Here is an 18,439-nt window from a genome sequence, read left to right on the forward strand (position 1 = left end):
TAATTCCTTTAATAAGTATATAACTATGCATAATATAAAATTTCATCAAAAAAATTATCAACGGTTTTACAATAAGTAACAATAGTTTCTCTAGAAATTTCAATATCCAGTTCAAAATAAAACAAATCGCATTTCCATAATTTGAATTAAGACTAATAAATTAATTGACTTAATAGTGCGGCCGTGGCGCAGTAGTTAGAGCGCTTGCTTTATAAGCAGAAGATTCAGGTTCGAAACGAGCACTGGACATATTTTCGCGTCATGGTAAGGAAGGAGGCGTGAACTTCCTGATTAAACTACCGCGGTGCTATGCGACAAGACCGTTAGGACTTCTTGGGGCACCTAAAAAAAAATACTTAGTATATAACATATAATACTTAATAAACAAAGAAGTACTTCAAATAAACTGCTTATAATAAGTAAGCTGTCATATTATATATTCAAATATAATCAAAACTAAGAATGTAAACAGCTTCAGTTTTTCTTTCTACGTAAACAGATTGCAATATTATTTTTTGTTTTCATTGTTGACGGATGGTTGATACCTAAAATTTCAGTTTGTATTTTATTAACAGAATAATAAATTTCTAAAGCTTCGTTATATTTTCCATATCGCTCAAACAGTTTGCGATATTGTGTTTTGTATTCATTGTTGAAGGAGGGTTGATACTTAAAATTTCAATTTTTGTTTCATCAACAGAATAATAATTTCTAAAGCTTCGGTATATTTTCCCATATCGCTCAAACAGTTTGTTATATAGTTATATAGTCAGTTATATAGTTATATAGTGAAAAATGAGTTTAATTCACAAATCGATAAGTCAATCATATGCGCTAAAGCTCTAACTGGTGGTGGGAAACTTACTAGTGTTCTATTGTTGGTTATTTTTATAATAGTGATATCAGGTGGTGTGATTTGGGTGGCCAATGTAAAAGTGGTAAACAGTCTAGTCAACTTTTTTTTACTTTCAATGATTGTTCCTTTCACAGTTAGTCACCGAACCAACTTTTATCAATAATACGCTTGACCTAGTGCTATCAGATGACCATGATTGTATTTATAATGCTACAATTGGTCCTTCATTTGAATGTACTCAGAAAAATTATCTTCACAATTCCATCTTATAGGATTTCAGATTTATACATCGACTAGAACTTCAAACTACACAAAGTAAATTATATTTATAACAAAAGTAACTATAATGCAATGAATAAGGGCCGAAAGGCAACCAACTGGTCAACTTATTCTCAATTAAATGAGCAGACGAAAGCCTTGAGTTGTTCAAAGACGCATACATTTTTTTCATCGAACGGAACATTCCTAACTTCAATGTGTCCTTTATCTTAAAGAAACGTAATTTAAAACCGTTTAATTCTTCTATTAAAGCAGCGACTTAAGAAAAATTTGCACTATTTATGAAGTTACGCTATGCTTCTAGTAAGTTTAAAGATAATATTCGAGTCTTACAGCAAACAAAATTGTCGAGTCGAAAAGCTTGTGGCTGACGCAGTATTAAAGTATGAGAGTGAAATTATGTCCTTTGATTCTGGCCTAGTGCCATCTGGGTAGAAATTTGCTAGTATAACGCTCATATTCAAGGAAGGTAATCTTTCTGATCCTGGAAATTACAGGTTTATTTCCATCACCTCAGCTTCAAAAATATTGAAAAAAAAAATGCGATTGTATTATTATAGGATTGGTCAAGAATTTCGGCATGCAGTTTAGTATAAATGTATACAAAGTTCTAAAGTTTTACGGTGGTTTCTCAGAATTTGACATCCCCTGACCATGTTGGACACATATAGTAGTCGCATACCTCTTAAAGCCATCGAGAAAATATTGGGTATCCTAGTTAATAATTTACTCAAATGGTCAAAGTAGATAAGTAAAGCTACTCTTAAAGCAAACTCTGTGCTTGGGATACTCAAAATTAATAGGTATATCTGCAGGGCATTAATATGCATAATTTTTTAACGATATTAAAGCAACCATTTTCTATCAACAAAATATCTTAATACGCCGAAATTACCCTACTTTACCCTAATTAATGTGTTTTGAAAAGTATGTAAAAAATTATTCATTTTTTTAGTGTGTGAAAAATTATTTATTTTCTTTATTGTTTTGAAGAATATTGTTTATTTTGTGATAAATAAATACTAATAGAAACCAGCATTTTAATCAAAATGATATTTTTACCTTATTTAGGATTAAAAGTAATCCTTATTTGATTTTAGACACACAACCCTGTTTACACTCACTGTATATCCGGGTAATTTAGAAACCAAATGCCAATTAAACATAGAAAAAAAATCTTTAAGTATAAGATAAACTCATTAAATAAAAATAAACAAAAACAAAATTAAAAACAAATCAACAAACAAAACATGCCATTAGAATAATACCAAACGCAGAGAGACTCTCACATCCACAACCATTTATTATTCTAAAAATTCTGAATGTTCACCAAATAAATATCAATATCGAGTTTTTATGTACGCAATTAATAACGATACAATCCAAAATATTTTCAAAATGCTATTTGAAAAGCAGATCACAAATACCTTGCTAGATATGTAAATAATAATTATATTCATGCTAAAACACTTTTTACCAAGTTTTCTATCACACTAGAGACCTTTAGATATAAAGTATAACAATCATAAACAACACCGAAACGCTTGCAAACATAAATTATTTCAAATAAAACTAAAAAAATAAATTCAATAATTAAAACATAAAAGAAACTATATAAAATATTATATTGTATATTTTTTTTTAAACGCAAAGACTTCTAAGTACTATATTCTTATAATCGTAATAATTAAATAAGATTATTCCAACAATTAGTATTAATAAGTATTTCAAAAAAAGAATTTGTAGAATCAACATAACAAAAAACCTTAAAAAGTGCATTTTAATATATCAGTTTCAAACCTAGGAATAATGTTTATGGAATTATTAATTTTGAAACCTTTCGGGTCTAATTATTAAACAAATTGCTTTTTTTAAACAATATAATACCATTCAACAAATAAAATTTATAATTTTTATAATCAACAAAATAACAATAAATGCAAAAGTTTAATCAACAATTTTTCAATTTAAAAGCTTTTTTTAAAAGTATTATCATAAAGAATTCAAAGCGAGATTAATTAATAATGGTATTTTGTAATGTTCTACGATATAAACAATTATATACCCCTTAGGGAAATATTAAAAACTTGAATCATTTTAGTTATTAATTCATTCCATAATAATATTTAATAAGTGTATAACTATGTATAATATGTACAATATGTACAATATGTATATGATTTCATAGGAAAAATTTTCAACAGTTAATAGTTTCTCTAGAAATAACAATATCCAGTTCAATATAAAAAAAATCTAATTTACATGCTGTGAATCAAGACTAATATATTAATAGATTTAGTATATAACATACAATACTTAATAAAAAAAGAAGTGTTTCAAATAAACTGCCCATAATAAGTAAACCGTCAAAAATATATTCAAATATAATCAAAACTAAAAAGGTTAACTAATTCTATTTTTCTTTCTACGCAATATTATTTTTTGTTTTCATTGTTGACGGATGGTTGATACCTAAAATTTCAGTTTGTATTATATTAACAGAATAATAAATTTCTAAAGCTTCCTAATTTTTTCCCATTTCGCTCAAACAGTTTGAGATATTATTTTTTGTATCCATTGTTGACGGATGGTTGATACCTAAAATTTCAGTTTGTATTTTATCAATAGAGTAATAAATTTCTAAAGCTTCGTTATATTTTCCCATCTTGCTCAAACAATTTGCGATATTATTTTTTGTATCCATTGTTGACGGATGGTTGATACCAAAAATTTCAGTTTGTATTATATTAGCAGAATAATAAATTTCTAAAGCTTCGGTATATTTTCCCATCTTGCCCAAACAGTTTGCGATATTATGTTTTGTAGTAACTGTTGACGGATGGTTGATACCTAAAATTTCAGTTTGTATTTTATCAACAGAATAATAAATTTCTAAAGCTTCGTTATATTTTCCCATCTTGCTCAAACAGTTTGCGACATTATTTTTTGTACTAATTGTTGACGGATGGTTGATACCTAAAATTTCAGCTTGTATTTTATTAACAGAATAATAAATTTCTAAAGCTTCGTTGTATTTTCCTATTTCGCTCAAACAGTTTGCGACATTATTTTTTGTACCAATTGTTGACGGATGGTTGATACCTAAAATTTCAGTTTTTATTTTATCAACAGAATAATAAACTTCTAAAGCTTCGTTATATTTTCCCATCCTGCTCAAACAGTTTGCGATATTATGTTTTGTACTCAATGTTGACGGATGGTCGATACCTAAAATTTCAGTTTTTATTTCTTCAACAGAATAATAAGTTTCTAAAGCTTCGTTATACTTTCCCATCTTGCTCAAACAGTTTGCGGTATTATGTTTTGTACCCAATGTAGACGGATGGTCGATACCTAAAATTTCAGTTTGTATTTTATTAACAGCATAATAAATTTCTAAAGCTTTGTTATATTTTCCTATTTCGATCAAACAGTTTGCGACATTATTTTTTGTACCAATTGTTGACGGATGGTTGATACCTAAAATTTCAGTTTGCATTTTATCAACAGAATAATAAATTTCTAAAGCTTCGTTATATTTTCCCATATCGCTCAAACAGTTTGCGATATTATGTTTTGTATTCATTGTTGACGGATGGTTGATACCTAAAATTTCAGTTTTTATTTTATCAACAGAGTAATAAATTTCTAAAGCTTCGTTATATTTTCCCATCTTGCTCAAACAGTTTGCGATATTATAATTTGTATCAAGAGTTAGTTCATTTTTTTCTCCATAAGTTTTTTCATTAAAACTTTGAACAGCTTTTAGTATTTCAATTAATTCTTGAAATAAACCTTTACATGATAAGAAATCATAAACAACACTTGACGATCGGTGAAAGGTTTCCGTCATACTTTTTCTATTTTTCCGAAACATGTGCAGAAAATGAAAAACAAAATCTTTTCCATAATCAGCGTGATAGCTTATATCATTTAACTTAAAAATAAAATAATTTTCTATAAGACTGCAGAATGTTTTTGTACTTGAATTCTTATTTTGAAAATATTTACATGACAACTGTGTGAGATCGTGCATTGAATATTTTTTATCGCCAAAATAATCTAGTAATGAATAACTGACCAGTAATCTAATGGCGTCATCAATCAAGTATTCATCTTTTATTGCAATGTATTTTGAAATTTGGACTATAAAATGTTTGCTGATATTTTGACCATCGCAATGTGATAAACAGTTCAGTAATTTTAATGAAACACCTTCATCATTTTCTAATTTTGATAAAACTAAATTTATAGTTTGCACAGCAGACATCGATTCTTCTTCGGTTGGAAATTTATCATCATCTAGTATTTGTACGGGATGCAATCCATATCGATTTAAATATGTTTCAATTGTGACTGAGTGTGCGTTTATATATTTTATCGCTTGAGTGATAGCAAAAGGATGAAAACCAAGCTCTTTTATTAATTCTTTTAACTTTTCGTCTGAATTTGTACTAATGTTGTTTTTTATATAAACAAAAGCTTCTTCAGAAGAAAAAACATCTACTGACATCAGATTTACGTTATTTGACCACGTTCTCCATTGAGTGGTGATCAAAGTAAAAGACTTCGGTTTCGTTGAAATGTACATTTTAAAGTTCCTAATACTTTCATTGTCAATGTTATCAAAAATATACAAAGTGTTTTTGTTTTTAAAATAGTTATGTATTTTTTCGATAGCTTCATTAATATCAAAAGAATTATTTTTTGTAAATTTTTCTGAATCTTTAACAATAAAACCTAGTTTTTGATAAAGGGCTTCCACTGAAGTACTTAATTTTCCAAATGCTGCATTTATCCATATAATGTTTTCATAAAACTTATTATATTCTTGACAATATTTTCTGGCTACTTGCGTCTTTCCAACACCAGACATTCCGCATAATACTAAAGGTTTTTTCGTATCTTGTTCCTGAAATAAATAACGATGTATTTCTTTAAGTTCTTTGTTACGTGGATGGAAATTTTCCATAGAGGGTTGGACGCAAAACATTGAATTTAAAGACAATTCTATAATAAAAACTTATTTCATTAACAGGAGCGAAATAAAACTAATTTACGATTAGTAAATAAGCAATTTTTTGTTATTTAAAAGCTTTGAAGTAAAAGCGGATGTTTAATTTTTAAAGTAATGAGTTTATTAAGTTTGGAATTGTTAGAAAACGTTCTTAATACTCTCGAGAATTCATATATAAGTGAATTTCCTAATGAAAATCTCAAATCAAAAAAAAAGAAAAATATTCTATGAGTTTTGTTTTAACGGTTAATTCTTTACTTCGTGTTTTTTACCAGATTTTTAATATTGCAACATTTGGTTAAAACTTTTCTACAATGAAATATGTTGTCAAACTCATTTATTTCCATATAAATTCCTATAATAATATTTCTAAATGTTATCTTTATAATTTATAAATATTATTTTTTAATCCTTCTAACCTAGCCCAACGCAACAGAGATGAAAGAATGGCGTGACCCCAACCTTCCTTAAAAATGAATCATTTGGGACGTTTTTGTACAATCAGTCGGCAAATTGGAACCATTTTTTAAATCAATTTATTCGGCAAAACCGGACTTGTACTATTTTTTTTAGTTGGCAAATTGAAAAATTATTTGACCATTTTGTTTGTTTGTCGGCAAAAACTTTAAAGGAAATCACCCCGACCCTTTACTTAACACCTACTCGCGTCGGCCCTAATTCTAACAAATAAAAGGTTTACCAAAAAATACTGACACGTTTTTTTGAAGCTTGAGATTAATTTACCAGTAATGAATTTCAAATACTTATATTTTAAAGATTGTCCATTAATCACGCAACGCAAAACTTATTTTAAAAATAAAAGAAGGGGATCATTTTACTCTTTTGCGCGGTGGTTTTCGCTGGATTTGAAAGATTGTTTATATACTTAGTTTAATTAAAGACACTGCAATGGAAACCTTTGGATCCTTTGTCTTCTGTCTATAAGATTAATTTTGTGTAACATAATTTATGGACTATCCCTTATGTTAAAAGTGGTGTGGTTTTGACATAATATATAAGTATTATATAGTATGAGCAGGGGCGCCAAAAACATTTTTTGGTCTTTGAGATAGCTAACTTTCAGACATGGAGCAAACTCCAAACATTTATATGTTTATACTTATATCAAACAAGGATCCTTTGCAAAAAATTGCGATGATTGGAGCTTGGGAACAAAAAGCCCTAAAATTTTTCCCTCTTGCCCCGATTTGCTCATAATTGCCATATATGTAGTTATAATAAAATAAGTAAGAAAGTGTAAGAAAACTTGCAGAACTAAGACTAAGAGAAATATTTTCATCGAAAACCATTGTTGTACTTCTTGTACATAGAATATAAAACAAACTAAAAATATAAAAAGTTACCATATTATGTGTTTTTTTTTTTATAAAACACACAAATATTTTGGGGTCTCGATAAAATTGGTTTCGATAATTATGAAATTTTTTTCTTTATAAAAACAAGGTTATCCAATTTTGTAAGTTCTTTATTTTGAGGTATTGTTTTGTTATACAATTGTTATATAAGTAGGGGCCAAGGCATACAATAAAAAATTTCGATACTTTTTTTTATGAGCAATAAGAAGTTTCCTGTTCCTTGTGTATATCTGTTGCCACTGATTTAAAAAAAAATATCAATAAAACTCGAGTCCAACCGAAGACATATTTTCGAATTTAAAAAATGCCTGCGTTCGGACTCACATTCCGTCCTCACGCTCCTGTATACTTTCGTTTTCTCTATGCTGCACACTCATTCTAGATAAAAAAAATATTTACAAATATTTAGTTATACTTTGTTAAAAATATATTTACATAAAAAATTATTATGCTTTTCTGAAAAGTTAAAACCGTTAACTATCATATAATATTATATTTCTATATAAAATTTGAATATTCAAAAAACTCGATGGTTCAAGAATTTGTCAATGCAGTAAATAAACTTGTAAGGTTTTTTCTACCATTCTTCATTTCGTCTACCTTTATTAAGGAATTCATAACTACATTTTATACCGATATTTAATAATGAGCTAATTCCAATAATTCACGAGAGAGACTACGCAATACGTTTTGATAAGGGTAAAAGAGCACTCTTTTACTCTAGCTGTTATGTAATATTTACTCTCTTGAAGAACTTTGTTAACGTTTTTTAATTTACCTTTTTTTTTTTGACACAAATATTTACCTTGTCGAACTATAGAACAATAGCTTTAGCGTAAATAACATTTTACAATGTCGAAGATGAAAAATAACGTTATTGTAACTAATGTTATTACAACGTTAGATTAACCTATCAAAAATCCAACTTTGGATTGACATCGTGTGCCCACTGACTTCAGGAGGCAATGTATGAAATTAATATCTTTTAATATAAGTTGAGGTTAAACAATATTATTTCAATATTCAGCAAAGCGTCTTTATTTAATGTAAACGAGTGTAAATAAATTTTTGAAGTAAATTTTGCTTTATTTTTAGAAGTTAGTATACATTGTTAATAGTTCATTCGAGTTAGCTACTTACGTTTCCCCAAGACTTAAGTCCCTATGTTGTTTCACCTAAATATATCGGCTTCTTCTATTTTCTGATCATCAGTATCACTAATGGTAATAAACTATCAGTGACATTTAAACCATTGTTCTTTGTCCCTCGTCAACTTTCTCTCAGATCTCTCAGCCCTTGCCGTTAAAATACCTAAATCTTCAAATTTATTTTCATCGCTGTCATTCTCTCAACGATACTAATTTTATAATGAAGACTTTGTAAATTTGAGGCAAGAGCTATTCTCAAGTCTCTCATATATCTTGGTACGCTATCAGCTTTAATATTTATTTTTTTGAGTATATTGGTTAAATTACCAGTTTTCAAATTAATGTCGACGGGACAAGCATAAACTTGTCATTTAATTCTATAAGTACGGTAACCTGAAGTGATCTACCATGTAATTCTATGTTATTCCCCTTTTAATTGGTAGACACCAGATATACTTGTTTTTAGAGAAGCAGGTGTAAACTATTCTTGCGTTCCAATCGATGGTATTGCATTAAACAAAATACCGCTTGTAACGTATATAATTGTCCCCTTGTTTCAGTATATTACATACTGTGTGGTGGTTTCGCTCAGCAGTTCCATTTCCTAATGGTTTTTATCATCATTTATACATATTTGGTACACACCATTTCTCACATATCTTTTTTAAACTCATTTCATCTAAACACCACTCCATTATTCATCACTAGTTCTTGTGGTGTGCTCCCAAAACACGGAATCCATTTGACTCACTACGCTTTTCGCAAAAACCTTTCATTAAAGGGCGAATCTATGTGGTTTATTGTCACTAACTGTTGGATATGATGACTCTTTATAGTGAATCATGTCACAAGCGATAGGTTATCTCGTAACTCATTCATCTAACAATCTAAGATTTCATTTTATTAATACTGGATCAATTAAATTACATTGACAACATTTACGAACACATTCTCTAAAGTTTTTAACTACTTGCGGAATTATTTGTTACACATATTGTTCAACTAGCGTCAAAACAATGACTTGATTTTGGTTTTGCGAGCTTCTTCTGCAGTAGCTTTTTTAACGTTTCCTCATAAAAGCTCATTCAAATTCAATTCATCTCAATGTTTTTGTGTATTTTTTTATTAAATCTTACAACAGAGAAACTTTTTTTTTTATTATTATTTCTGGTCCTATTAATTGAACCCTATAACATGCAGTCAGTACAATTTTTAATAACCATTCACCTTTTACTGAGTCGGTGAATACTGATATGCTCTTTATGTCCGACTTAACGGCTAGATTTATCTCACCCATCACAGCGTCTAGTTCAGTTATAACAATATACATGACATCATTAATGCTTCGTATCCCTATTCTACTAGCTTCTCTTAAAACTGAAACAATTTTGCATAAGGTCGTGGAAAGAATCACACCACAACGTGGCAGATTTTGAATCCCTCATCACCCGTTTCTCTTATATGATCACTAACTTCCAATCGGCGCAATATGACTGTGCTTAATCTCAGATTAGAATATCCCAAAAATCTTCTTGACTAAGAAATTTTTTAAAACTGCAGTCAAATCTGAGCCAGCTTCTGACAGGATATTGTCCGATGAAGTGTCCGCATATATTCAAAAAAGTCTCTGTCGTTTTTTTTTTCTTTTTTTCTTTTTGTCGTTTTTTTTTTTTCTTTTTTTCTTTTTTTTTCTTTTTGACTTTAAAATAATGTTGCCACGTTTCCAGCAAAATTCGATCTTTTCATTTCTTAATAGTTGCAAACACAACACTCGTGCAATATTTAATTTTTCATCTCTTGTGCAAACAATTCATACCACACAAAATAATTCTTATCACTATTTTTTCATCTTTTTCATATGGTTTCGACCAAAAATTTTCCACCTCATAGTCCATCTCTTCATTAATTTGATTTATCAACTAGTTTTTCTTGAACACCGCGACAAACCACCTTGGTTTATCAAGTTTCCATTTGTATTTAGAAGTTCACTTTATGTCTAATCCTTCATAGCAATAGATTGTTTATCCATATGAATTTAAACAAAACCAAATTCAATCATTCCATTGTGCACTCTTTCACATTGATTAATTGCAATTATACCAATCATTAAAATTATAACTTATGCTTGCAATTGTTTTTCTTAAGATATTTTACAAGCTCAAGTTTGTAAAACTTGAGTTTTACAAACTCAACTTATACACAAACTCAAGTTTGTAAAATACCTTGACCCACTTGACTTTTGGTCCTTATTTCATTTTAAGAAGTTTATTTTAAAAATAGCATTAATTCAAATACCAATTGTTTCAAACACTGCAGCAATTATGTAAATAGTAATTCAATTTTAAAGACATTATCTCCATCTTGCAATAAGTGTTTTTATTTATCTTCACATTCACTAGACAACGTATACCTCACCTCTTCTGGAATAGTGTGTGGTACTCCTTTTGTTACAGATATTGTTTTTAGTGGAAATATAATACGTACTCTACCTAAAATTTTCCTTCATTATGCATATGAATTTGTATAAACACTTAAACTGTAGTGTATGCAATGTTTCATTAATTAAGTAATGCATGTGTAAAATGTATTTAATAAAAATTTTTAGGCGTTATGTTTATATTTAAAGTTATATACATAAAGTCCCATGAAAAAATATTTTTTTTTAACTTGACATATTTTCTGCTGATTTAGATTTTATTGGCTTAATCGTTATTGTGGTATTTGTTTGATAGATATTTTTATATGAAAATTGTTATATAATAATAATTTTTAGATTATTTTTAATTCTTTTTTTTGATATTTACAAGTGAGAGTTTATTTTTTTATATTCTCGAATTTTATTTCTTTATATTTCAGGTAATACATATTTGAATTACCTGGAATATATATGTTAGTATGCATTTAAATTATACATGGTTATTTACTATTAAAGATATCAACTCAATCTTTTTGACAGAAAGAGGAAAAAAGGTGGACTACAAAACTAAAGTCTGAGGAGACATGCAATCATGCTTTTGAATATGAATGTTATTCCTGTTGTGATAAAATAGCGCCAAAACAAATATCCCCTTCAGTATTTTTTTTACAGGTTCATAGCAATAAGCCTCGTGATTATGATTATGATTCTGCATACCTTTATCTCTTTAGATGTTTCTGTAAGCTTATAAATAAAAATCAAATAGGTGCAGTTAAAGAAATGTATGAAAATCAGTTTGAACACATGACCGCATATATATTGCGGTCCCTCCCGTCACCTATGGGGGAGACGGGTTTTAGTCAGAATTTTTTATTTGTGAATGTATGAACAAATCAGAAATATTTTTTAAAACTTTTTTTAATATAGTTTATTATACAATGCGTTACACTCGTGAATAAAACTACTATGAAACATTGAAACTTAAGCCACCACCCCCACCGAAACGGTACTCACCTACCCTAAACTCCCGTTACAAGTGCAATACCCTAGATACTCTGCACTCAAAAACTACTGTACAAAACTCTAGGAAACCCTAAACACATTACAAAACAATAAATCCCACACTTAAATTAATTTTAGAAATTTTTATGAGAATAAGGTTTTTGGCATTACTTGAATAAATGTGTCATTTGCGCATATTTAACAAAAAGTTATTCATATGCGTTACAACTTGATTTAGATTTTGGAAAAATTTAAAAGAATGAACATAATTACTGAAGAAGTAGCGTTAGATAGGCATTGCTTGTTTAAGCAACTTCGTATAGCAAGTTGTTTAAAAGTTGTATCCCGGTAAAGATATTGCTTCATTTCTAAAATAAATTCATAAGAACACTACCAGACGATCTAGTGGGCATGCGTCGTCCTGGGTACGTCCGTCGGACATTTCACAGTTGTCTAGATGTCCGTGAGACGTCTAAAGGAAGTCCCCCGGACAACGCATGCCCACTGGGGAGGGCATTAACACTAACAAAATAGGGGTGCGGAGTCCAATTATTATTATTACTAGTGTAAGTTTAACGAAAAGTTCTTCCCTATTTTTTTAATTTCGTAATTTGATATTTATTTTTGCAATGTTATGTTATTAAGATAGATGAACCTAATTTCACTTTATAACAAAATTTTAGGCCGAAGATAATATTTTTACCTGAGAGGAAACTTATATCAGGAGAAAATGTAACATTTTTTGACAAAGAGAAAGTAATAGCAATGAGTCATCGGCATAATAATTCACTACACTTCTTATTTTATTATTTCTTCTAATAAACGTATCGCTTATTCTTATATTATCGACCTATCGTACACAAGATCGTTTGGAAGAGTTTTAGGGCTAACGCAGCATTAGGTCTTAAAATTACCATTTGCTTGTACTAATAAGCTTTGGCTAAAAATATGTGAAGTCTAATGAAAAGTGTTGTTGTTTCTTCGTATTTTAAAACTGTTAAACTATCAGCTTAGTATAATAATTATTATAACAATTCAAATATACGAATAACAATTCAAAATTAAATGTTTATATTTGATGATTGTCTTAAAACTATCAAAATAAAATCTAATTAATATTATTTCTTTGGTTGTTTTTTTTTTATTTAAGTAAAGTGTGCCATTTAATCATTTTATTTGTCAATTTTTTATTAAATTTGTCTCGCGATCTTTTAAAATTATGTATGGTGTGACATTTATTTTTTTATTTGTCACGGGACATCTAAAACACTATCGTGTTTTAGATGTCCCGTGACAAATAAAAAAATTTCTCTAAACGTGGCGTAAAAAATTGGGCTTGGTGACATGCGACACCTGCCGGGTGAATTATAAGGAGCCGGGTGAATTATAATGAGCAATTGGTCAGCTTTACGAGAATAAAAATATTGGTAGTTTTCTGCTAGTTTTTATTCACGCAAAGTTACGCAATTTACTCAGCAACTGTTCATCTTTACGTCAACAAAAACTTGATAAAAATATTTAAAGTTTTTATTCATGTAAAGCTGACCAATTACTAAGTAAAAGCGGTTGCTTATTTTTATTCACCCGACCTAATATCTGTAAGTCGCGTGATTTTTGAATTCTTAAATTGCGAGTTAAATCGGGCTTCGTGACATGGCAGCTTAGGATGGTCCATTTTAAACTTCTTTTGAAATTAAAAAAAAAACCGGAGTTTTTACCAGTGATGACATTTTATCTAAAAACGCTAAATACCAAAAATTTCGAATTTAGATCAAATTTTACATCCCCACAAGACATTGGAAGTTCAAGTAATGGATTGCGCAAGTATTGCACAAAGTTTTTACTTACAAATTGTTGTTTTTTCTTAATGGGTTTACACAATTTATTTGACAATCACTAAGGAATAATTCTACAAAAATGAATTCCTTTACGACTTATTGTATTTATCCCATAAGAGATTCGTTTTAAAACTCCACATATATGGCGTAACTTAATTCAGTTTAGTTACTTTTATTTCAATACATTTCAAACATTATAAGATCGATATTTTCGTTCCATTATGAATTTAATAATGTGAAATTGCATTTAAAGAAGTCATAAAGTCTTAATTCTCTTGAGACAACAATAGTTCTTAAAAACATGCTGCAACGTTAATAAGTTTAATTTACAACGCTTTAAATGAACCTTATTCTGTATCATTTTAATGTTGCATAGTATATATCTAAACGTATAGTCAATAACAGAGCTAATATTACAAGCTTAAGTCTTGTATTAAACCACGACAATGGCTCCCATAATAAAGAAGATTGGTAGACCTAGTAAAAGTTTTGGAAATATCTATTGATGCAGAAGAGTCAGTACTTAGATCAGGAAAAAAACGTTCACTGCATTCGATACCTAATCCAGCTGTTGCTATAAACAAAAATATTGCCGAAAAAAAAAGCAGACGTTCTTCTCACTTAAACCATTGGATTGTTGGTTTCCTTAGAAAAATTTAAAGGCGGAGGGCTATCATTGAATAGAGCTATATTGCAAAAATATCTTTTTGAGAGAGAAAACAATTCTAGAAAAGAAACAAGACTCATTGCAAATCATCTAGTTTGCAAAACTGTTGAAAATTTTTGGTTGCCTGCTCGTATTCCAGCGAAGCATAACAAGAAGGACTGTGCTGATCAGATTGTCCGTTTGGTAAAAGAATGAGAGACACTGAAAAAAATTCCTGAAAGCAGAAGACAAGAAAGAAAAGTAAAGCAAAAAGCTACATTTTTTACAATTAAACTGGACAGTCTGTTTGATATATCACATACAGACACTTACACATTAGTGAAACACTCTGGTAACGACGAGTGGCTTATTCTGGCAACAAGTCATGGTTGCTTTTTCATTTGTTAAAATTAAACAGACCCCAGAATGGCTAATAGTTATTAATTGTATATTTATCAATATTTCAATACATTTTTTGTAGGATATGCACAAATAGTCGTAAATTAATAAAACTTTGTATTTATTGTTCTCTAGTGGTTAATAATTAAATTGCGTAAACCCCACTAAGTAACTATAACAATGAGTGGATAAAAAAGTAACTATAACAATTAGTTAACTAAGTAACTATAACAATTAGTGGATAAAAAAGTTGCGCAACACTTGCCCAATCCGTTATTCCAACTTCCATTGTTTTTTGGGGGATCTAAAATTGCCCTAAATTCAAAGTTTTTTGTATTTAGGGTTTTTAGATCAAATTTTATTACTGGCAAAAACCCCGATTAAAATTTCTCACTTCCATGAACTCACTCACTGACAAATCTTAGAAACTTTGAAAAAACATGCTTGAAACTACTTACACTTAAATGAAAAGTTTATGATTAAGTCACAGTTTTAACTTTTCATATGACGTTATTTTATACTACTCATGTGTGTTATTTATTTTATTTCATTTAAGCTAGTTATATATAACTCATGCGATAAAAACATGTGATAATTTTATTCATTATAATAAATAAGAAAACTTACTTCGTTCGCATTTAACAATTACATCGCTTCTTTCACAATCAACCAATCCATCTTTAATATCTTTCCATACTTTGTTAGGATACTTTTTAACCCAACTGTTTAGAATTTGATAGGTTTGTTCAAAGGCAGTAGCAAACTCACTTAATACACAATCAATTTTTTCATCGCCAATATCCAATCTACGAGCAAGCTTTCTCCAGTCATAGGGTAATTCATATGCAAGCGTATTTAACACTTCTTGGGGAAGTTTTTGAACTAAAAAAAATGAAATGGTTTTGTCAAACAATGTTAAAAGTGTATTTGTTTATGTAATAGAAACAAAAACCACCCTTTAAATCATCGAATTCGTTGCAAACACCTTCTTCCTCCATTTGATTTTAAAGACGGTTTTGCTACTAAAGAATTTTTTACTGAAATTAACTTTTAAAACTTTAACACGATCTGTAAATGAGTACTTCTAGTATCATCCGTAAAAAACTTCTCAATATTTATGTTTGTAAACAAAATTGAATTTGTTTACTTAGATGTTAATATTTGTCGAAAATAACAGAGTTTGTTTGACAGTTTATAAAATAGTGAGTAATTTTATTGACGCGGCATTTTAAAAGATGTGCGATTTTGATTTATAACCCTGCAAACTTGAGGCACTTAATGCAAGTTAGGGATTGCCCATCAATTAACGAATGCTAAATTGCACTAATAAACAAAACAAAAACGAATAAAGGTTTTCCCTCGCAGAGCCTTAAATTAAATAAAAATTCAAAAAGACTATTGAGTTTAAATGAATATTAAAACTAAGGGTCTGCGTTTCGAAACTTTTCTTATTACGATACGATAAGGTATCGGAATGTGCGTATCGTATGTTTTTTTATATTACGATAATATCGTAACCAAAAAATTTGCACGATAAAGTTTCGATATTTATCGATTCATTACGATATTTATCGTTCAATTACCATAAATATCGTAACTCATATTGTAATTCGAACGATAACGATACTTATCGGTTCATTACGATATTACTTTTACCGACTAAAAAAATAATTTTTTTTAAAAATCTTAATAACTTTAATAAAATTACTGACAAGTGCACTGTTTAATGTAAAAAAAGAAATAAATAAAAATTTATTTGTAATTTTGATTTTTTAATTTATTTAAGACTTAAGCTGAAGCAAAAAACAACTAAAAACAAAAAATAACAATATTTTACTTGATAAATTGTTGGCTTTACATGTTTAACATGTTAAAATTTGTGCTTGTGACTTAATGTAAAAAAATTATTAAAATTTAATCTCAAAGAAAAGTTTTATTGAAATCACTAAATCACTATATGGAAATTTTTATAAACTCTAAGCAGTGAAATAGACCAATGACGCCACTTAGGCAATAAACCAATTTAAGTTAGTCATCCATTTTAACTGCTGATGTAAGAGTTGAAGTAAAAGGTCCCTGACTTAAAGCAGCTGAATTCTTAGAGTCAGTGGTAGAAACCTCTTCAAACAATTCTTCTTTTTCATCCTGACTGGTTAGAAACCATCTTTTGATCTGGATCTTAGGATAGTTTTGCTGAATGTACAACAATTTTTCAACTTGTTCAGGCTGCAATTTTATAAGAGACGATTCCACCACCGGCATCAAGGCTCTTTCTGAAGATGCTGAGGAAGCAGGTACACATAGCCATTTTTTAGCAGCTTGGACAAGGAGAAGAAATTTGAACATATTTGCTCTCCAAAATTCCAGCACGTCCACACCAACAACCCCTGGAAGTTTTTGAAATATTTCCCATTCAGTGACATAACTTTGCAGGTGGAGCCGGACCAGAATAGGAAGTCATAAGTGCAGGAGCTTCTTCCATTTCAACATTTTAAAAAGGATCATCATCTGAAACATGACCTTGGATTTCAGCATGTTACCGTTCATTAAATAATTTTGTTGCAGCAATCAATTACTGATAAGCATTGGATTGAGTAATCAGTGCCTTATAGGCTTCATCAAATCCACCCAGTTTTTTTCTTGTACAAGGGGTTAAGCAAGTTGGCAACAGAGTAAAAAAGGTTTTGACAACCAGTGTCCGGAAAACAAACATCCAAATTTTCCACCAATTTTCGGTGAAACATTTGTGCTGTTGGTGATGCCCCACCAGCCTTGATGAAATCCAGGCATTTGTGCCTCAGTATGTAAAAGATGACGAGGTGAATGCTTACGTCTTTGTCAGCAGAGAAACATTCTGAAATCTGAGCAACTCTCCTCAGAATAGGCCAAATTTTATCTTAAAGATTGAACTCATCTTCTGAAGGAATGGCTGCCGCTAGTTTGGTGTCATCTTTTCCAGGAATGTCTCTAATGGAGCTGAGGATACGACGCATTTTTACAATACTTTCCAACATCATAAAAGTTGAATTCCAGCGTGTTTTCACAGGAGTCATGATTTTCACAAATTTCAACTTATAGAATTATAAGAAACATAACATAAAAGGTGATTAGTACTATTTGCTATTATTAAAAACTGATATTAACTATGTTATATGTTTTTACTTTTTAAGTGTTAACATTTTAACAGTTATTAATGGTAGCTATCATTAGAAAAACTTTGTCACAAAAAGTGTACTGAGAAGTTTAAATTGCGCTTGTATTGTATTAAACTATAAACTAAATTGTTATAAAAGCTAAAAAGGATGTTAAACTAAAAACTAGTTACCTCTTTTTTAATTCTTTGCTCAGACAAAGATGACTTGAGGCATCTTGAACTTAATCCAGTTGCTCTTTAGATTGTTTCGTGAAAATCCAAGCTGTCAAAACATTTTGTTTCTTTGACAGTTGCTTCAACTGCAAAGT

The 18,439-nt window shown here is 29.4% G+C and overlaps 1 protein-coding gene across 2 annotated transcripts; it reads right to left on the reverse strand.

The window, feature by feature from the left end:
- Positions 1-3,230: 3,230 nt before the first annotated feature.
- On the reverse strand, positions 3,231-16,094 carry LOC124810870 (uncharacterized). Of its 2 annotated transcripts, none has more exons than XM_065820534.1 (3): positions 15,933-16,094; positions 15,605-15,859; positions 3,231-6,047 (listed from the first exon to the last, which is right to left on the reverse strand). In XM_065820534.1, exon 3 carries the CDS (start codon positions 6,009-6,011, stop codon positions 3,660-3,662), a length of 2,352 nt encoding a protein of 783 aa, XP_065676606.1. In that variant the 5' UTR covers positions 6,012-6,047; positions 15,605-15,859; positions 15,933-16,094; the 3' UTR covers positions 3,231-3,659. The 2 variants fall into 2 exon arrangements, with proteins under 2 accessions (XP_065676606.1, XP_065676605.1); XM_065820533.1 differs by having other exon boundaries at positions 3,231-6,145; positions 15,933-16,091.
- Positions 16,095-18,439: the final 2,345 nt, after the last annotated feature.

Source organism: Hydra vulgaris, chromosome 15 (assembly GCF_038396675.1).
Source record: "Hydra vulgaris chromosome 15, alternate assembly HydraT2T_AEP".
NCBI lineage: Eukaryota > Metazoa > Cnidaria > Hydrozoa > Anthoathecata > Hydridae > Hydra > Hydra vulgaris.